The following is a 23,431-nucleotide window of genomic DNA, read 5'->3' on the forward strand; positions in this document are numbered from 1 at the left end:
CCGTCCGAGCGACGCACGGCATTTCGCAAAGTCGTTCCGCTTCGCGCGGTGCTCGCCACCTCTGCCACACAGTAATCGCGACGGCGAATCAGCTCGACAATGAAATTGCCAACCCAACTCTGATCATGTGCCCCATCCGTTTCGTTTAGTACATTGTTAAAATTTAATTTTTGTTCGCGTCCCCGGACGTGCAGACCCCACACATCAGTTTCCGTGTCGGCGACCATAACCTCACTTTTCGTGTCCGGGCACGGTAGTGCGTACGAGAACCATGGAGAAGACCAGCGACAATCAGAAAACGGTCTACAAGTTGGTCCTGACTGGAGGTGAGTGCGTGTCACTTGTTAGTTTTTGTCCGGGACGCAACCGATGTGTTCGAAACGTGCTTTTCTGGTCCTCATCGATTTACACGTTTCGATGTGTTGTTATTGTTGTTGTTTTAATGTTGCAGGCCCATGCGGAGGCAAGACCACAGGACAGGCCAGGCTGTGCACGTTCTTCGAGAACCTTGGCTGGAAAGTGAGTATATTTTTGTCGTTTCAAAGGCTTCCTTCAAGGTGGTAAAAAAGATCGATGGGAAGGTTAATTAATGTGCTGCACTTTTGTGCATTTAAACATGTTGATTTATTGTGTAATGTGCTTTGCAGGTTTTCCGTGTACCTGAATCTGCGTCGGTTCTACTTAGGTAAGTTGAAGCCGTAAAGTTTAACGAAAATGGGGGCTTAAGTTTGGGATTAGCACACAAACTGTGTATTTATACGATTCAAGACTTACTATAATTGATGTGGGTTGATTTAATACAATCAATGGAACGGCCTTAAACTATTTAAGATAACAAAAATTGTTAAAAGAAGGCTGTCTAAATTATCTAGTGTATAAAGCAATACACATAAACATGTACAAAATAAAGTATAAAATAAAGAAATTAAAAAACCCACATTTCAAATATTTTTCTACATAAATAAATCATGACTATCTGGTGATACAAGTGGTCATTGAACTGCAAATCATCTATAGAGAGGGTTGGATGACTTTTGTTTACAGTTTGTACAGAACATTTACTTCTAAAATATCACCACAACTTTATAAAATAATAATATAAAGTGAAGTATTAAAATACACATTAATCTGGTACATTTATAGCCAAAAGTGTGTGTAAAAAACCTGTAAATTCTCTAAAAAATCAGATTTTTAATATGTTAGTTGTACTAAAAATATTCAATTTATATTTTTGTAAGTTAATAATTTCCTAAAGACACTATTACTACTTTAATTAACAAGACAATTGTGGGTGAAATGTTTATGAATGTCTTACTTTTAACAAATTTAATTATTTCTATAAATTTACAACTTTAATTCTGCAAAATTTATAAAAAAGTAAAAATATTTAAATTATTTAAAATATCAAATATTTTAATTATTTTCACATGGGATATTAAAAAACTGAATTTGATTATTTTGTGTTTTTCAAAAGTTGATTTACGGGCTATATGTTTATATTAATCAAAGTTTTCAATATTTATAATTCATAAAATTTTAATAAGTTTGATTTTTACAGGTTTCATGAACTGTTTATTAATTTAAATTTGAAAATTAATTTATTTTTAATTTTAATTCTTTCTAAAAATTAATTTTAGAAACTAAGTTCTAAGTTTTTTGTCCATTTTAATATTAATAATATACAAATATCAATATTTATTTGAATTTTTTTGTTAAAATTTAAAAATACATTGTTAATAGATTTGGATTTTTCGATATTTTAATTAATTTATTTTAATAGTTTGACAAATTTCAGGTTTTTAGGATCATTTTAATAATTATAGCTTTGAATTTTCAAAAATTTACTTCTTTAACAATTTAATTAAAAAAAAATATTCATAATAAACATGTTTTTTTCACATTTTTATGTCTTTATTAATTTAAATTTAAAAATTACAATTTTTTAAGTTAATTAAAAAGAATTTCCAATCTTTTTGCCATTCTAATATTAATACCTTTTTTGATTTATTTGTTAAAAATAAAACAAGTCAAATTTTAATTTCTAAATATATTTGGATTTTACAATATTTTAATTTAATTTGTTTTAATAATTGAACAGTTTTTCACCAGTTTCAAACATTTTAGGATCATATTAATAATTATAATTAACAAATTAATTTATCAAAAATGTTTATAATAAACATAATTAAACAATATACTTTAAAATGTTACATTTTTAAAATTTTTATATGGGCTTTTAAAAGTTAAATTTAACTATTTTTATGTTTTTTCTTTCGAAAATATTTATTATTATAAATTAATATTGGACAATATTTTAATATCAATCAAATTTTTCAATATTTTAGATATATAATATTTTATTATTTTAGTTTTTTACAGTTTTTGTGATCCATTGAATATTATATAATCATAATTATATATTTTTTTAATATTTTTGTGTCTTTATTAATTTAAATTTAAATATTACAATTTTTTAAGTTCATTAACAATAAAAAAATTCAGTTTTTATCCCTTATAATATTAATAATAAATTCCAATATTTTTTAGCCCATATTTGAGTTATTTGTTAATTATTAAACAGATTTGGATTTTATAACATTTTAATTAATATATTTTAATAGTTGAAAAGTTCTTTGACATGTTTCCGACTTTTTAGGATCATATTAATAATTATAATTCACAATTACTAAAAATTTACCACGTTAACAAATTAATTTTTCAAAAAATATTTATAATAAACATATTTAAACAATATTCTTTAAAATATCAGATTTTTAAAATTTCTTATATGGGCTTTTAAGAAACTATAATATTTATTATTATAAATTAATATTGGGCAACATTTTAATTTCAATAAAATTTTTCAATATTTCATATATATAATAGTTTATTAATTTAATTTTTTTGCAGTTTTTGTAATCCATTGAATGTTATATAATCATTGTCTTTGCTAATTTAAATTTACAAATTAATTAATATTCAAAGTTTGACAAGTTGAATTTCTTTGTGTTTTTATCCCTCATTCAATTTCACAGTGATTTGTATTTTAAAAATTATAAACGACGGTTCAATTTGCATTAATATTGGTTTTGGAAACAATTTAGATAAAAAAATACCTACATAAAAACAAATAAATATTGAATTTTTAAAAACAACAACGATAATTGTATCCAAAATCATATTTTATTGGATAAATATTTTTGTGTCGAGTTTTTGACTATAAAAATTGTTAATTATAAAGTATAAAATTATATTTATGTAATTAAATATTTGAATTATTAATGTTGGTGTGTCAAAATTAAATGGGTTTAAATAAAATTGGCAGTAAAAGTTGATGAACCAAAGTTCAGCCCTTTTAAATAATACTTTATTAATTACTTGATAGTTATTTATAATAATAATAATAATAATAATATTTATATTGTTTGTTGCAGCGGTGGAATAAAATTCAGCGACCTAAGCGAAGACGAAGGTGAGTCCCAAAAACTGTAACACACTAATCAGTAACCAAAATGGCAAAATTAAATAAACAGTTTGTTACGCCGTTTCCGCCCAACTTTTTTCTGGCATAAACCCGATGGACCGATTGTACGATTGTCGTGTTTTACGTAAAACGAAATATTTTTAGACGGGTGTTTACTTTCGCACCGTCACGTCGGTCACATGTTTGGCAAACCTTCGGCGGTTTCTGTCGGGCATTGGTCAACGAGGAAAGTCCCGGTTGCATGTTTGGCGAACGTCTTTCGGTTTCGGTTGTGCACACTGATAAACTTCTAATCGGTCTCGATAAACTGCGTTTAATTAATTAAATTTTGATGACTTATTTTTGATATTTGGTGGGTTTAGTCTGATGATAATTTTAGTGGCAAATTTTTGTGTTAAAAATAATTTTACTACCCCAATATTTTTATAATTCTTTATTTTTCCCAACGTATTATATAAATTTTTATTTTTCAACAATTTCTATTTTAACTATTTTTTAATTCATTTATAAATTAGTATTATTTAATAAATAATATTTCTATATTTGGTTATTTTTAAATATTTTTATAAACCTTTTTTTTTAATTAATTAAATAAAAACAATTAATTAAATTCGTTAAACATAACGAAATAAAATATAAAATAGAAAACAAAAAATATAAAAAATAAAATAAATATAAAATCAAATATATAATATAGTGTTAATTAAAATTGATATAAAAATATTAAATAATAATTTTTAGATTTTAATATACAAATAAAAAAAATATTTTTAATTTGTTTTATTATTTGATTTTGATTAAATTATCGTTTAAATTTTGATAATTTTGACATAAAAAGTAAGTTTAAAATATATAAAATAAATAAAATATACATTAAATTTTACAATTAATATAATAATAAATTTTACGTTTTAATGTACAAATGAAAAAATATTTATAATTTGTTTTATTATTTTAACAATTCTGATTAAATTTTCAACAATTTTCGTTTAAAATTTTTACAATTTTGTCATAAAAAGTAAATATAAGATATATAAAATAAATAAAATATATAAAATATTAAAAATATATAAAGTATGTAAAATATATAAAATTTGTAAAACGTATAAAATTTGTAATATGTATAAAATAAATAAAATATAAAATACATTATATTTTATAATTAACATTAATTAACATTAAATTAAATTTTCAACAACTTTCGTTTAAAATCTTGACAATTTTGACATAAAATGTAAATTTAAAATATATAAACTTATAAAATATAAAAAAAACATAAATATAAAATATAAAATATAAAATATAAAATATAAAATATAAAATATAAAATATAAAATATAAAATATAAAATATAAAATATAAAATATAAAATATAAAATATAAAATATAAAATATAAAATATAAAATATAAAATATAAAATATAAAATATAAAATATAAAATATAAAATATAAAATATAAAATATAAAATATAAAATATAAAATATAAAATATAAAATATAAAATATAAAATATAAAATATAAAATATAAAATATAAAATATAAAATATAAAATATAAAATATAAAATATAAAATATAAAATATAAAATATAAAATATAAAATATAAAATATAAAATATAAAATATAAAATATAAAATATAAAATATAAAATATAAAATATAAAATATAAAATATAAAATATAAAATATAAAATATAAAATATAAAATATAAAATATAAAATATAAAATATAAAATATAAAATATAAAATATAAAATATAAAATATAAAATATAAACTATAAAGTATAAAGTATAAAGTATAAAGTATAAAGTATAAAGTATAAAGTATAAAATATAAGATATAAGATATAAGATATAAGATATATGACATAAATTAAATTAAATTAAATTTTAATATACAAATAAAAAAAACTGATTAAATTTTGTCAAATATTCAAATAGAATTTTTATTATTTCCAACATTTTATTACTAATAATTTATATAAAAAAAAGTTATTTTTAAATCCTATTTTTTATAAATAAAAAATTATTTTCTGTATTTTTTTAAATTAACAAATTAGTAAAAAATTGGATGATGTTTGGTATTTTGATTTTAAAATTTATCTGTTTATTTTTTTTTATTTTTTATTGATTAAATATTAAATTATTACAATCGTTTTAATTTTTTACACAATATTTAACAGGTATTATCTAATTATTTGTTGCAGTATTTTTATTTTATTTTACTACTTAAATATTTCAACGTCTATTCACAATTTTTTTTAGGTTTTTAATATATTCATTTTATCTCTTTGATTTCATAAATTTTTATCAAACAAAGGTCCTTCATTGAAATGTTAATTTACTTGTTATAGTCCATATTAAAATTCCAATATTTTATTTCGATATTGTTTAACATTTCTTTAAAAAGTGACCGTTTTTATTAATTTTCGAATATCAATTTTTATCAGGTATCAAATTTTTTAATATTTATTATTTCTCTTTGACAATTTTTATCAAGTTTAAAGATTTTATTATTTTTTTCTAAATCGTTTTTGTTAAAATATAATTTTTATATTAGATTTATCAATTTTTAACAAATATTTTGACTAACTGACACTTTACTCTTTTTTTTTTGTTATTTGTATTTGTTAAAACAATTTTTAATATTTTTTGAAGGTTGTTGAATTTTGTTTTTTTAAATAAATATATTATCAAATTAAAAAAAAGTAAATTTTTATTAATATTTTGAATACTTTAAAACTTAATTTTTTTATATTTTTAACGAATATTTTGTGTAATTGACAATTTTTACTATGTATATATATATATTTTAATCTGTTGTTAAAACATAATTTTTATATTAAATTTATCAAACTTTGTATTTTTATCAAATTTTAATATTTTTTGAAGGTCATTTGTTGAATTTTAATTTTTTTAATTAAATGTTATCAAATTTACAAAAAAAAAATATTAATTTTTTGAATATTTTTAACAAATATTTTGTGTAATTTTTACTATTTTTTTTATTATTATTTACATTTGTTAAAACATTATTTATCAAACATTGTATTTTTGTCAAATTTACTATTTTTTGAAGGTCATTTGTTGAATTATATATATTTTTTTAAATATATTATCAAATTAAAAAAAAAATAAATTTTTGTTAATATATTAAAACTTAATTTTTTATATTTTTAATAAATATTTTGTGTAATTGACGATTTTGACTATATATGTTTTTTAAAAGCGTTTGTTTAAACATAATTTTTTTTATATTAAATTTATCAAACTTTGTATTTTTGTAAATTTTTAATATTTCTTGAAGATTTTAATTATTTTTATTAAATATATGATTGAATTAATAAAATAAATATAATTTTAATAATATTTTGAATTCCATAATACTTAACTTTTTTTATTTATTTAACAAATACTAAAAGTAAATAAAAATTTTAATAATTTTCTAATATCTTAAAATTTATAATTTAATAAATTAATTTTTATAATTTACATAGTGTGTCAAGTTTTTTTTTATTAATTATAATAATAATTTAGTAGTATTATATTTATATTAGTATATATTTTTTTTAACTTTTTTATTGATATTTAATTTTTTAATAAATTTATTATTTTTAACAATTAAATATTTATAATAACATAAAATGGTTTTAGGTTTTTATTTTTCTACAGTATTCTATAATATAATAAATATTTTTAGACTCTATTTATATTTTTCAGGATAATTTTAATTCAGTTTTTAACATCACAGACAATAAATATTACTAAATTTCTTTTTGTTTATAATTCGATGTGTATATATATAAACGTATTTGGCAGACCAAACATGACAATCACAATGAAAATTTGCCATTCACAATAATATATTCCAACAGGAATGTTATAACAATTATTACTGTAAATCACAGATATCACTCATCAAAAAGATAACGTTGTTTAGTCCGTCACGACCAACATAAGTAAACAAATAAACGTCGATTATTTTTAACCCGAACCATTTTAAATAGCAATTGCAATTTGCGGCAGACGTCCGTTTGGAAAATTCCCCCGTCATCGCGATAAACAATAAACAAATGGTCGTTTAAAAAATTCGCCACCGAAGCACGCGACATATTTTCAATTTAAACAGAGGTCAATTGTCGTTTATTGCAATCTGGTAACTTCCCACTTGGATCGGTCGGCACAGCAATTTCAACGCAACCAATAAACTAAATTTTATTTAAACCACCGGTCTGAAATATATACAAAAAATAAAATAAATGTTTTCAATGCCAAAACGTGCGCAAAAATTTTATTGTGCGTATTTTTAGTGGACCGTTTTCGAATTTTGTTGTTGCACAATCTTCCGTTTCGTTTAGGACCGATTAAATTTGCGGATTTTTTCCACGTTACGCATCGTGTTAATTAATTTTTGTTGGACGCTTTCAGGAAATGGAGATTTTCGAGTTATTTGTGAATTTAGGTTGGAATTCACTCGGGTGATTTGGCTTTTAGCCTACTTTTTTTCAACCTGTCCGTCACATCATTTTGAGGCTTCATATTTAAGCAAATTGTATAAATGTGTCTCATATTTTGTCTCTCAAATATTTAATTAATGTTCAGGAGTCAAAATTCTGAAAAAAAAAATTAAAAAAATATTGATTTTTTCCATCTCCAGTTTTCCTTTTTAATTCAATTCAAAAAATTATTTATAAATATTTGAATGAATTCAAAAAAATAATGGTGGTAAAAATTTGTTCCTTTAAACGATGGGTAAAAGAACGTACTGACGTTTAAAATTGTTCATAAAAAATGTAAAAAAGATAAAAATTACAATTTTCAGTTCTACTTTTTTTAAGGAATGAATAAAACTAAAAAAAATATTAAAATTCATAAAAACTACGATTTTTTTCTGCCCAAATTTTCTCCTACAATTAATTGATTAAAATTAAAAGAATTATTTGAAATTATGTTAATTATATTTTAAAAAATAATTGGGGTAATAATTTGTTTACAATTAAAAACTGTGTGCTAAAAAATATGGTAAAAATTATTGTCTAAAACTATGGAAAATTTAAAAAAAAAAGGATTAAAATTTATTGACATGTAACATTGTTTATAGAAAATGTAAAAATTATAAAAATTACAATTTTTAATCCCACTTTTTAAGAATTGAATAAAACTAAATAATATTTAAAATTAATCCAATAATTTTAAATTTTTGAAAATTATAATTGTGACATCATATTTAAGCATATTGTATAAATGTCTCATATTTTGTCTCTCAAATATTTAATTAATGTTCTGGAGTCAAAATTCTGAAAAAAAAAATTAAAAAAATAATGATTTTTTCCATCTCCAGTTTTCTTTTTTATTTCAATTAAAAAATTATTTATAAATATTTGAATGAATTCAAAAAAATAATGGTGGTAAAAATTTGTTCTTTTAAACGATGGGTAAAAGAACGTACTGACGTTTAAAATTGTTCATAAAAAATGTAAAAAAGATAAAAATTACAATTTTCAGTTCTACTTTTTTTAAGGAATGAATAAAACTAAAAAAATATTAAAATTCATAAAAACTACGATTTTTTTCTGCCCAAATTTTCTCCTACAATTAATTGATTAAAATTAAAAGAATTATTTGAAATTATGTTAAATATATTTTAAAAAATAATTGGGGTAATAATTTGTTTACAATTAAAAACTGTGTGCTAAAAAATATGGTAAAAATTATTGTCTAAAACTATGTAAAATTGAAAAAAAAAGGATTTTAAATTTATTGACATGTAACATTGTTTATAAAAAATGTAAAAATTATAAAAATTACAATTTTTAATCCCACTTTTTTAAGAATTGAATAAAACCAAATAATATTTAAAATTAATCTAATAATTTTAAATTTTTGAAAATTATAATTGTGGCAAAATTTGTTTACAATTGGTAAAAAATATTATTTAATATTAAAATTTATAAAAATTACTATTTTATTCAGCCCAAATTTTCTCTTTAAATAAATTGATGAAATTTAAAAAATATGTTTAAAAATATATCACATAAATTTAAAAAAATAATTGGGTAATAATTTGTTTACAATTAAAAACTTTGTGCTAAAAAATATGGTAAAAATTACTGTCTAAAACTATGAAAAATTTAAAAAAAAAGGGTTAAAATTTATTGACATGTAACATTGTTTATAAAAAATGTAAAAATTATAAAAATTACAATTTTTAATCCCACTTTTTTAAGAATTGAACAAAACTAAATAATATTTAAAAATAATCCACAAATTTTAAAATTTAAAAATTTTAATTGTGGCAAAATTTGTTTACAATTGTTAAAAAATATTATTTAATATTAAAATTTATAAAAATTACGATTTTATCCAACCCAAATTTTCTCTTTAAATGTGTGCCAAAAAATGTGGTGAAAATTGAGAAAGGATTAAAATTTATAAAACGTCTAAAATTGTTTATAAAAATATATATATTTCAAATTGTTATATAAATTTTGAGAAATAAAAAGAATGTGGCAAAATTTGTTCAAAATTTCAAAGATATTACTTTATACTATTGAAAATTAAAAAAAGAAAAATGATTTAAAGTTTATAAAACTTGAAAATTATCAAAGAAAATTTGTTAAAAACAAAATGTTGTGATTCATAAAGAAATTAGATAATTGTTTGTCGTTATGGAAAAGTACTTTTATTATGTTAAGACAGTTAATACAGACTTGCAATAAAAACAAACAAAGGTGCAATTCAACGAAGAAACATTGTTTGTGCACATAATAAATTTACTGACTCATAAATAATATACACCACGTTGCAAATAAACGGACGTGCACAAATATGAACAGATTCATTTATTATAATATCATATGTCAAAATATCATAATGGCAAATATGCTGAATGATAAGGTGCAAAAATAAATAATTTGATTATCGTTTAAAGTAAGGCGGTGTTATGTGTGAATAAATATAAATGTTATTGTTTAAGTTAGCCATAAAAAAATCATTTTGTATTACATTTACGTCACACATTTAATAGACCCGTCAATATAAACGCCTTTCTTTGTGATAATGCAAAATTAACGAGAAATTAATGTACTTAAATTGTTGTTTATTAAAAATTCTTCATTAATTATTAAGAAAAAAAATCAAGTTAAGGGGAATTTTAATGAAAAATTGTCCAAGTATTAAAATTTAAACTACTGAAGTGGTTATATTTGTAAATAATAATAACTAAAATAAGTCCCGTCCCAAATTAACAATTCATAATTATTTTCAGTCGTGATTAGTGCGTTTGCAATGCGTAAACACGTGTCAATTCTAGAACAATTGTCTGTCAACATTAATTAACTTCGCCTGAATGATTTATCATTCACTGTGCCAAGATCAAACTCACAAATTAATTTATACGACTGCAAATCGAAGCTAAACAGTGAATGAACCAAATACAACAAAATAAATTTAGACTTGTTTTTTATGTTAATTAATTAAGAGTCATTTAATAAAACCTGTGACATTTGTTTAAATGGGAAGGTTGAAAATTATGAGGTACACAGTTTGGACAAAAAAGTAAATTTATAGTTATTCTAAAATCTCTATTTCCTGATTAACTGATTGATTTACTAAAATTTTTAATTAAAAATCAAAATAAATTATTATAAATATTTAAATTATATATAAAATTTTGGAAAAAATATTAATATTAAAGTTGTTTAATTTAAAAAAAATAGTAAAAATTTGTTTATAAATTTATAAATAAAATATCTAAAACGTCAAAAAATTTATTTATTTTATAAAAATTACATTTTTAGTCCTAATTTTTATTATTAAAAAATATAACTGTTCAGTATTAAAAATATTTAACTACTTAATTGATTATTGTTTATCAATTTTTTAGTTGGAAAGAAAGTAATTATTATTTGTGGATATTAATTAATATTAATAATAGATAATGTTTGTTAAAATTTTGTGTAAATTGTTGTAAACTGTATATTAAACGTTGAAAAAGAGTAATAATAGTTAAATTTTTATTTAACTGAAGTTAAATTTTGAAACAAAAAAATCGTAAAATTGTTTTATTTATAAAAAATAGTCTAAGATGTTTAAAATTTATTTATTTTATAAAATTCTTAAAATTTAGAAAAATTACAACATTTTTGGTCCAAATTATTCTTATTAAAAATATTTAATTACTTAAATTAATTAATTTGTTTATTAATTTTTTAGTCGAACAAAAATTAATCAAAATTATAATTATTTATAAAATTAATTAGTAAAAATTTATTTATTTTATTAAAAATTATAAAAATTACGTTTTTAGTCCAAATTTTTCTTATTAAAAATTATAATTTTTAATGTTTTTTAATTTTTTTTAGTTGGAGTAATAAAACAAAAAATAAAAATGATTAATAAAATTATATAAATCTTTTAGAAATTACGAAAAATAATGAGGACAAAATTTGTTGATAAAATTTTAATACTTCTAAACTAAAATTATTTTTTAAAAGAATAAAATATCTACTTAGTCCAATCTTTTTAGGTTTGAATAAAACTTATCAATTAAAATATTGACAATTATAAAAAATATTTTTTTTTTAATTAAAACTTTCTGAAAATGAATAATAAATATAAAAAAAAATTAGAAAAATTAACTTAAAATACTTCAAAATAATAAAATTTAAAAAAAGTCGGTTTATAATTTCGTTTAGTCGGTGTAATTCATTAAAAATTAATAGAAAAATTTATATAAATAGTTTACAAATTTATAAAAATTTTAATTTTTTAAATCAAAATCTTCTGAAAATAATAAAAAAATGTTATATAAATTAAAATCAGTAAAAAAATTGACAGTTATAAAAAATGTTTATAAAAATAATTATATATTATTAAAAATATTTAACAAATCACAGTTTAGAATTTGTAAAACTATATATTTTAATAATTAATTTTACCATAATTATTTTTTGAATTTTATAATTTATCTATAATTTTTTAAATAATTTTATTTTATTCAATGCTTACAAAAATAATTGTACTAAAAATTTTCATAATTTTTACATTTTTATAAATAATTTTAATAATATTTCGTACATTTAGGGAACAAATTTTTACCATAAAATTATTTTTTGAATTTGTGTAAAATATTTTTTTTATAAATTCTAATCTTGTTTGAATTAACATTTTTTATCAGTTATTAACAATTATTTTTTACATTTACAATTTAATAATTGTTGTCAATTAGTTCAAAGTAACATTTTCATTAAAAAAAAAGTAATTTCTTTAATTTAATAGTAAATCATATTGAATTAATTGTTTCAACATAATAAAAAAGATGTTTTCCTTAACTTAATCCACATAATCCATTGAAATTTTAGGAATATTTTGTGCTTAGCCATTAAACAAAACATTAAAAAAGATTAAGATTTTAAACAAAACAAATATTATTAACAAGTAACAATAACCAAGTACTTTTCCCTAACACAATTCATGTTTTTAATGTCAACGTTAAAACGTTTCATTTTTTTTTTATTATTATTCTGCCAATTGTCTTTTGTAATTGACAACAAAATATCACGAAAATTACATAAGATCACGAGAACGGTCGATTTTGAACGGATCGCGTGCAAAACCCGGATATATTTCTATCCTATACTAGAAATTATTCTTTTTTAATTTAGCGACCGGTCCGAATTGCGTATCTGACGAAATTAGCTGTGCTGTCAGTTTTAGTCGGTCTGGTGTAAACCACGTGGTCGAAACCGTAGCGAAAACATGCTGTTGTCGGACAACAGGAAACTGATAAAATTGATTGATATTCGTTGTGGAGTACCTCAGCAAAATTTGTTTTGCTTATTTGATACGGTTAACATAATTAATTTTAAAACGTTTTTCACACTAAATAAATTAAATTCAATAACGCCCTGTATATGTAAAAACGATGGCAATATATATATTGCAAAATTGAGACGAATTTAATCATTTAGAAAGTTTCCATTGTGAATTTATGCTGTTGACACCTTTATTTTGTTTAACTGTTAAAAGATTTTGATGGATTTCTGATTTAACTATTTTTAATCATTAATTTTTTTCATTATTTATTAATTTGTGTCTGTTGTAACAGTTTTAAAATAAATAATTTCAAACTGTACTTTGAAGAATTATAACATAAAGGACACATTAACTCTCATTTTAATGTCAGATTATTGAATAATAAGAAGAGTTTTATATATAATATGTAATAAAATTAGTTTCCCTCCTTAATCTTCAGGTTTTATCATTATTTATTAATTTGAGGCTGCTATAACAGTATTAAAATGAATAATTTGAAATTGTACTTTGGAGAATTATAAGATAAAGGACACATTGACTCTCATTTTATTGTCAGATTGTTGAATAAGAAGAAGAGTTTTATATATAATATGTAATAAAATCAGTTTCCCTCCTTAATCTTCAGGTTTCATCATTATTTATTAATTTGGGACTGCTACAACAGTATTAAAATGAATAATTTGAAATTGTACTTTGAAGAATTATAAGATAAAGGACACATTGACTCTCATTTTATTGTCAGATTGTTGAATAAGAAGAAGAGTTTTATATATAATATGTAATAAAATCAGTTTCCCTCCTTAATCTTCAAGTTTTATCATTATTTATTAATTTGGGGCTGCTATAACAGTATTAAAATGAATAATTAGAAATTGTACTTTGAAGAATTATAAGATAAAGGACACATTGACTCTCATTTTATTGTCAGATTGTTGAATAAGAAGAAGAGTTTTATATATAATATGTAATAAAATCAGTTTCCCTCCTTAATCTTCAAGTTTTATCATTATTTATTAATTTGGGGCTGCTATAACAGTATTAAAATGAATAATTTGAAATTGTACTTTGAAGAATTATAAGATAAAGGACACATTGACTCTCATTTTATTGTCAGATTGTTGAATAAGAAGAAGAGTTTTATATATAATATGTAATAAAATCAGTTTCCCTCCTTAATCTTCAAGTTTTATCATTATTTATTAATTTGGGGCTGCTATAACAGTATTAAAATGAATAATTTGAAATTGTACTTTGAAGAATTATAAGATAAAGGACACATTGACTCTCATTTTATTGTCAGATTGTTGAATAAGAAGAAGAGTTTTATATATAATATGTAATAAAATCAGTTTCCCTCCTTAATCTTCAGGTTTTATCATTATTTATTAATTTGGGGCTGCTATAACAGTGTTAAAATGAATAATTTGAAATTGTACTTTGAAGAATTATAAGATCAAGGACACATTAACTCTCATTTTATTGTCAGATTATTGAATAAGAAGAAGAGTTTTATGTATAATATGTAATAAAATCAGTTTCCCTCCTTAATCTTCAGGTTTTATCATTATTTATTAATTTGGGGCTGTTATAACAGTATTAAAATGAATAATTTGAAATTGTACTTTGAAGAATTATAAGATCAAGGACACATTAACTCTCATTTTATTGTCAGATTATTGAATAAGAAGAAGAGTTTTATATATAATATGTAATAAAATCAGTTTCCCTCCTTAATCTTCAAGTTTTATCATTATTTATTAATTTGGGGCTGCTATAACAGTATTAAAATGAATAATTTGAAATTGTACTTTGAAGAATTATAAGATAAAGGACACATTGACTCTCATTTTATTGTCAGATTGTTGAATAAGAAGAAGAGTTTTATATATAATATGTAATAAAATCAGTTTCCCTCCTTAATCTTCAAGTTTTATCATTATTTATTAATTTGGGGCTGCTATAACAGTATTAAAATGAATAATTTGAAATTGTACTTTGAAGAATTATAAGATAAAGGACACATTGACTCTCATTTTATTGTCAGATTGTTGAATAAGAAGAAGAGTTTTATATATAATATGTAATAAAATCAGTTTCCCTCCTTAATCTTCAGGTTTCATCATTATTTATTAATTTGGGACTGCTACAACAGTATTAAAATGAATAATTTGAAATTGTATTTTGAAGAATTATAAGATAAAGGACACATTAACTCTCATTTTATTGTCAGATTATTGAATAAGAAGAGTTTTATATATAATATGTAATAAAATCAGTTTCCCTCCTTAATCTTCAAGTTTTATCATTATTTATTAATTTGAGGCTGCTATAACAGTATTAAAATGAATAATTTGAAATTGTACTTTGGAGAATTATAAGATAAAGGACACATTGACTCTCATTTTATTGTCAGATTGTTGAATAAGAAGAAGAGTTTTATATATAATATGTAATAAAATCAGTTTCCCTCCTTAATCTTCAGGTTTTATCATTATTTATTAATGTGGGGTTGCAATAACAGTATTAAAATGAATAATTTGAAATTATACTTTGAAGAATTATAAGATAAAGGACACATTAACTCTCATTTTATTGTCAGATTATTGAATAAGAAGAAGAGTTTTATATATAATATGTAATAAAATCAGTTTCCCACCTTAATCTTCAGGTTTTATCCTTATTTATTAATTTGGGGCTGCTATAACAGTATTAAAATGATTAATTTGAAATTGTACTTTGAAGAACTATAAGATAAAGGACACATTAACTCTCATTTTATTGTCAGATTATTGAATAAGAAGAAGAGTTTTATGTATAATATGTAATAAAATCAGTTTCCCTCCTTAATCTTCAGGTTTTATCATTATTTATTAATTTGGGGTTGCTATAACAGTATTAAAATGAATAATTTGAAATTGTACTTTGGAGAATTATAAGATAAAGGACACATTGACTCTCATTTTATTGTCAGATTGTTGAATAAGAAGAAGAGTTTTATATATAATATGTAATAAAATCAGTTTCCCTCCTTAATCTTCAGGTTTTATTATTATTTATTTATTTGGGGCTGATATAACAGTATTAAAATGATTAATTTGAAATTGTACTTTGAAGAATTATAAGATCAAGGACACATTAACTCTCATTTTATTGTCAGATTATTGAATAAGAAGAGTTTTATATATAATATGTAATAAAATCAGTTTCCCACCTTAATCTTCAGGTTTTATCCTTATTTATTAATTTGGGGCTACTATAACAGTATTGAAATGAATAATTTGAAATTGTACTTTGGAGAATTATAAGATAAAGGACACATTGACTCTCATTTTATTGTCAGATTATTGAATAAGAAGAAGAGTTTTATATATAATATGTAATAAAATCAGTTTCCCACCTTAATCTTCAGGTTTTATCCTTATTTATTAATTTGGGGCTACTATAACAGTATTGAAATGAATAATTTGAAATTGTACTTTGGAGAATTATAAGATAAAGGACACATTGACTCTCATTTTATTGTCAGATTGTTGAATAAGAAGAAGAGTTTTATATATAATATGTAATAAAATCAGTTTTCCTCCTTAATCTTCAGGTTTCATCATTATTTATTAATTTGGGACTGCTACGACAGTATTAAAATGAATAATTTGAAATTGTACTTTGATTGTTAGATTATCGAATGAGATAAAAACATATGACGACCAACTGATATTTAATTATTATCACAACATGTGCTTCTTATTACCAAGTTGTGTATTTTGACACAAATTTGCTTAGATGAATATTTAATTTAAATCTTAATGTTTAAATGTCCATCAGAATTTCTACGTAAACCACAAAATAAATCAAAAAACGTTTAACTAAATAAAGTTTCGAGACACATGGACCAAATGTACGCATATTTTTTTCTAATTAGGAGGTGTGTGCATGTGTATTGTCCGAATGCGAGGGTCAGTTCCCCGTCCCGGGACCGGGACCGTTCCTGGCCGCCGTTCAATTTGGCCTGGCACCAAAATAACGTTCGACTCTATTTCGGTACGTCTGCTATTTCGGAATAGGAAACTCTCCCTCTTTATCCCCTTACTCCACTCTTTGCTATTCTATTCGGACGGTTCGTCAACGGAGAAAACAATTCGTAAGCGCAATCACGAGAAATTTTGTTCATTGCTATTATTAATATTTGTTAGTTTATGTACGACGCTAATGTTTCGGCAAACAAGATACGTATTTTTTATTATTTAACGTCATTTATCGCTAATGACTTTTACTATTTTGATTTTATCTGTTAAATAACTATGTACCATTTATTTATATACATTGTTTATCACTTGAACCTTTACCAAATTTATTTTAACATATTTATTATTATTACTCAGGTTTTTACAAACTGTACAACATAAATTTAATGTTTAATTTAATAATGTATAAAACTGTCTTAATATTTTAACTTTTAAATACTCGATTTTATTTTAAACTTTTAGGATTAAATTATCTTCAAACGACAATCTAAAAATATTACATATTATTATTATCTTCTTATTCAATAATATAATAATAAAATCAGAATCAATGTGTCCTTGATCGTATAATTCCATAAAGTACAATTTGAAATTATTCATTTTAATACTGTTAATCAGTCCCAAATTAATAAATAATGATAAAACCTGAAGATTAAGGATTGAAACTGATTTTATTACATATTATATATAAAACTCTTCTTCATATTCAATAATCTGACAATAAAATGAGAGTCAATGTGTCCTTTATCTTATAATTCTTCAAAGTACAATTTCAAATTATTCATTTTAATACTGTTATAACAGCCCCAAATTAATAAATAATGATAAAACCTGAAGATTAAGGAGGGAAACTGATTTTATTACATATTATACATAAAACTCTTCTTCTTATTCAATAATCTGACAATAAAATGAGAGTTAATGTGTCCTTTATCTTATAATTCTTCAAAGTACAATTTCAAATTATTCATTTTAATACTGTTATAGCAGCCCCAAATTGATAAATAAGGATAAAACCTGAAGATTAAGGAGGGAAACTGATTTTATTACATATTATATAAAAAACTCTTCTTATTCAATAATTGACAATAAAATGAGAGTTAATGTGTCCTTTATCTTATAGTTCTTCAAAGTACAATTTCAAATTAATCATTTTAATACTGTTATATCAGCCCCAAATAAATAAATAATAATAAAACCTGAAGATTAAGGAGGGAAACTGATTTTATTACATATTATATATAAAACTCTTCTTCTTATTCAATAATCTGACAATAAAATGAGAGTCAATGTGTCCTTTATCTTATAATTCTTCAAAGTACAATTTCAAATTAATCATTTTAATACTGTTATATCAGCCCCAAATTAATAAATAAGGATAAAACCTGAAGATTAAGGAGGAAAATTGATTTTATTACATATTATATATAAAACTCTTCTTGTTATTCAATAATCTGACAATAAAATGAGAGTAAATGTGTCCTTTACCTTATAATTCTTCAGAGTACAATTTCAAATTATTCATTTTAATACTGTTATAGCAGCCCCAAATTAATATATAATGATAAAACCTGAAAATTAAGGAGGGAAATTGATTTTATTACATATTATACTTATTAATTAAATATATTAAATTAATAAACTTCGATAAAGCTTAAAGATTAAAGAGGGAAGCTCATTTGATTATAATTATATTTAAAATTCTTATTGAATAATTTGGCAAGAGTGTGATGTTATTGTGATTTTATATTATTTTAAAGTACAATTTATGGTTTATTTTTAATACAACAACCATAATATAAAATTTCTAGAAGGAAAATTAATATAAAAGTTTTTCTTTCTAATATTTATTTAACATCTAACATTTTTTATCTTATCAAATAATAAATAAATAATTTATAATAATATAAACACGTACGTATATTCATCCAAAAATATCACGCACATTTCTTATCAGTTGTATTATTTATTTTAACAATTTTTTAAATGTACATATGTCTTATCTTAAACACTACGTATATAAATAAAATTGTCCAAAAATGTACTTTAATGCAACTAGGTCATAAAACTTTCCGTTTACACACATTTAAAATTTGCCAAATTAATTCCTTATTGTATTTTTAATTTTTATAATACTCAGGACTAATAATTAATATTTTAAGAGAATCAGCTCATCAAAATATTTTTACTTACTAGTTACTATTTTATTTTAAAATTGGCATTGAAATATAAACACAATTCCACCCAAACATTTTTAAAAAAAATTTTTTGTTGACACAGCTATCGGTCTGCTTCCAAAAATTATTAAGGGAGAAAAGGAACCACCTCCGAAAAGGTGTCAGAGCGTCGGTAAGCCAACGGGATTTTTGACCAACGCTGTGCATTGTACAAGTTGCTAGTTGTGACTCCAGTGGCAGATCAGCCAGTCTGTTTTTATTTTTGTACAATTAATAAATAACACCGTTTTTGTTTTGTTTTTACTGTTATGGAGTGGCTCATCTGTTCTAAAAAGAAAAATAGTGTAAAAGCTAGATTATCCCGTTTCCTGTTAAGGTACGATAATTAAGGGGTTTGAAAAAAGATAATTAATTGCTGCTGAGGGGTTTTTCTAATTTGACGTTTTAAGTCTTTTTAAGAATAGCTTCGTGTGGAACTTCAACCTTGAGTCACGTAACTTAAATACAAACAGTTTATTTATTATTGGCGTTTTATTTATATATTGATTCAGTTCCGAATAATTATTTTCTTCTACGTCTATTTTATTCGTTTTCGTGACTTATAATTAATATTTATAATTTATAAATCATTTTCTTTAATAGTGAAGCCATTTTAGGATTTATATATGTATTTGGAAGGAAAGGCTTGAGCTAACAAAATTCTAAAAAATAAAATGTTGTGGCTAGAAAATGGAGTGTTTTTGTGTACGTAAATTAATTTAATTTTTGTCTTTGTTTCAGCTGTTAAATTTCAAGAAAATCTGCTTAAGACCATGCTACAAATCGAAGACACTTTCTTCGAATTGGGTAGAACCTGTGAGAGAAATTGTCTTATTATTTGTGATAGAGGAGCTATGGACGCTTCAGCATGTAAGTACAATAAATAAATTAATTAAAATATAACATAGAAATGATATATATTGGAACCTCTAAAAACAATTGAAAAATTATAAATTTCTAATTAATTTTCTAATGAAAAAGTGGGTGTTAAATGAAAAATATACCCAAAAAATAAAATATAAATAAATATTAAACAATATGTGAAAGAAATAAAGGAAAAAAAAAACTATGTATTTCTGACATTTGTTAATTACTCAAAATTTATTAGAAAATAGGTAAAAATATTAAATATTCTAATAACAATTATAATAAAAATTATAAAAAAAATTGGAAAATTTTGTAATGAAAAAATAGGAGATTTAAAATAATTGAAAAAGAATCTGTAAAAATTAATAAACTGTCAATTATTAATGATTCTATAAAAAAATGAATAATCTCAATTTTATTTAACTTTTAATAATTTTGTCTTTATTTTCGCTCAAATTTGATGGAATTATTTGTAAAACTTTCTATTCGCACAGACTAAAAATATGACAAATTTATTATCTGAATAATTCCTTTGTTAAATGGTCCTATTTATAAATTCTATTAAATATTATTGTATACATTCATATTGTTTCAACAATCCAAGATATAAAAATTCCATTCATACACCAAATCTGAGTAACACCAGAATAGAATTACGTCATTTTATTTCTATTATTCATTTCTTCGAGTCGATTTTGTGCACGTGATCGGTGAAATTTAAATGTTTTTACCAGTTCGTTCCACCTACAATACCAAAGTTCATACACACGCCGGATCACCGTTGTTTAATTAATTAATGCAATTCCTTATTTTCTAGAACAAAACGTTCACCTCCAAAAATACAATTTAGTTGAATTACGTCCAAAAGCGAAATTAAAGTGGGCCAAATCTAAATTACTGTCGATTAATTTTACAAATTTTTGCTTAAGTGTCACGCGTACTCATCGTGTTCTTGTTTCCAGTTATAACCAAAGACAAATGGGAGACAATGATGAGGGACAACAGCTGGAACAACGTGGAGCTGAGGGACAACAGGTACAACCAGATCATACACATGGTGTCCGCCGCCAAGGGGGCCGAAGAATTCTATTCAACAGAAGTACGTTTCACATATAAATGTGTACCGGAAGCTGATTGATTGTCAATTTTCAGGACCACAATTGCCGTTCGGAAGGCGTGGAGCTGGCCCGCGAGCTGGATTCGAAGGCCGCCGATGCCTGGGTGGGCCACCCCTACTTCGACGTCATCGACAACTCGACCGACTTCGAGGGCAAGATAAGGCGGATGCTGGTCGCCGTATGCCACAAGATCGGCGTCGACACCGGCGACCGTTTGCTGAAGAACTCGCGCAAACACAAGTACCTGATACGCTCGTTGCCGGACGAGCGCAGCTTCCCGCCCTTCCAGGACTTCGAGGTGGTGCACAACTATCTGCAGTCCAACTCGCCCAACCAAGTGCGGCTGCGCAAACGCGGACAGAAAGGTGAGAGGCAGATCAGACATCTATAGATCAACCATTCTATCCATTTTGTTCAATTACGTTTGCTCTCTTGTGTTTGAACAACTGTTAAATTTATCATGTACTGTATTTTTGAGGAAATATACTGAGTTTGGTAGTAGCACAAGTCTTATTTATTTATTTACTAACTGGACATCAACTAACAAAACAATTCTCTCTTAATTACTTTAATATATAATGAAGGTAAATAGATAATGGGCTACCAAATTGTTATCACCACAAATCACCAGCATTAACACGTATACCTTTGCCTTGCAGGTTATTACAGTTACATCCATACAGTAAGAAGACAGAACCAACCAGGAGGGCAAGTGATTGAAGTCAAGACACAGATAACCCACAGAGATTACATCAATCTGTTGGCACAGAAAGACAAGACCCACTTCACCATATACAAAAAGAGGAGGTGCTTCATTTTCAACAACCAGTACTTCCAGCTTGACATCTATGAACAGCCAAGCCACCCCAGGTAACCCCACACACCCTTCCCGCCAATCCCCGGTACTAAACCCGTTTCAATTGCAGATGCAAAGGCTTAATACTACTCGAAACCTACTCGGCTTTAGAAGAGGAGACCCTGAAGAAGACCCTGCCGGTTTTCCTGGACATTGAAAAGGAGGTGACCGGAAACCCGGAGTATTCCATGTACAACTTATCCTTGAGGGAGGACTGGAAGAACTCCAAGAAGTTCTTCGCACCGATGACGCAGGGCCCGCAAGACGTACCGTACCACGACGGCAAGAAGTACAACGGCATGTCGAACGGCCACGATTGCAAGCAGGCCCTAAAGCTGAACGGCCATTCGGAGTTGAATGGCACAAATCCGGTGAACGGCAAAGCTTAGTGTGATATGAAATGTATTTTCTCAAGTATTCTTTTCTCGATTTAGCGGTACTTAGTTTTAAATAATGTCCCTTTTATCCTGGTTTTATGATTTGTGCATGGTGTAATTGTAGATTGTGATTACGTGATTCTGTGCCAACTAATTATAAATAACTTTTGGTCGCTTGTAATTAGTTGGCATGCGACTTGATTAATGTTTAGTCAAATCTTCAGTTGCCTAGCTGATTCTCTCGTTTCTAAAACTTGCACCATGTCCTAGACAGACAAAAAATTAAATTCATTCTTTTTTGTAGGATTTGTTTTGTTATAGAGACAACAGTATTTTATAGAGTATACAATATTAGCCATTTTTGCCTATAAATTCGAAATAAAAAAAATGTACCTGCTTTCGAATCTATGATGTATATCTATTGTGAAAATTGTAATCTATTAAATGTATCATAAACAATATAGAGTGGGTCCTACATCTTCATATTTATATCAAATTGATATATATATTATTGTGGTGTATATTTCATTGATTGACAGAAAACTGTATATTAAAATAAAATATTTTATCGATGTCAATTTGTATGTACTTAAATAACAAAGTACCTTGAATTTTAAGAATTACTTAATTGTACTTCAACCTGTTAATAATATATGTTTTCAGGACAGTTGTTT

The 23,431-nt window shown here is 23.4% G+C and overlaps 1 protein-coding gene across 2 annotated transcripts; it reads left to right on the forward strand.

The window, feature by feature from the left end:
- Positions 1-23,424, forward strand: LOC109604570 (TRPL translocation defect protein 14). Of its 2 annotated transcripts, XM_049967596.1 has the most exons (10): positions 1-326; positions 452-519; positions 648-685; positions 3,435-3,472; positions 19,604-19,672; positions 20,281-20,409; positions 21,369-21,505; positions 21,559-21,889; positions 22,184-22,394; positions 22,451-23,424. In XM_049967596.1, exons 1-10 carry the CDS (start codon positions 272-274, stop codon positions 22,767-22,769), a joined length of 1,395 nt encoding a protein of 464 aa, XP_049823553.1. In that variant the 5' UTR covers positions 1-271; the 3' UTR covers positions 22,770-23,424. The 2 variants fall into 2 exon arrangements, with proteins under 2 accessions (XP_049823553.1, XP_049823554.1); XM_049967597.1 differs by lacking the exon at positions 19,604-19,672 and having other exon boundaries at positions 4-326.
- Positions 23,425-23,431: the final 7 nt, after the last annotated feature.

The sequence above is a fragment of the Aethina tumida genome, chromosome 5 (assembly GCF_024364675.1).
Source record: "Aethina tumida isolate Nest 87 chromosome 5, icAetTumi1.1, whole genome shotgun sequence".
NCBI lineage: Eukaryota > Metazoa > Arthropoda > Insecta > Coleoptera > Nitidulidae > Aethina > Aethina tumida.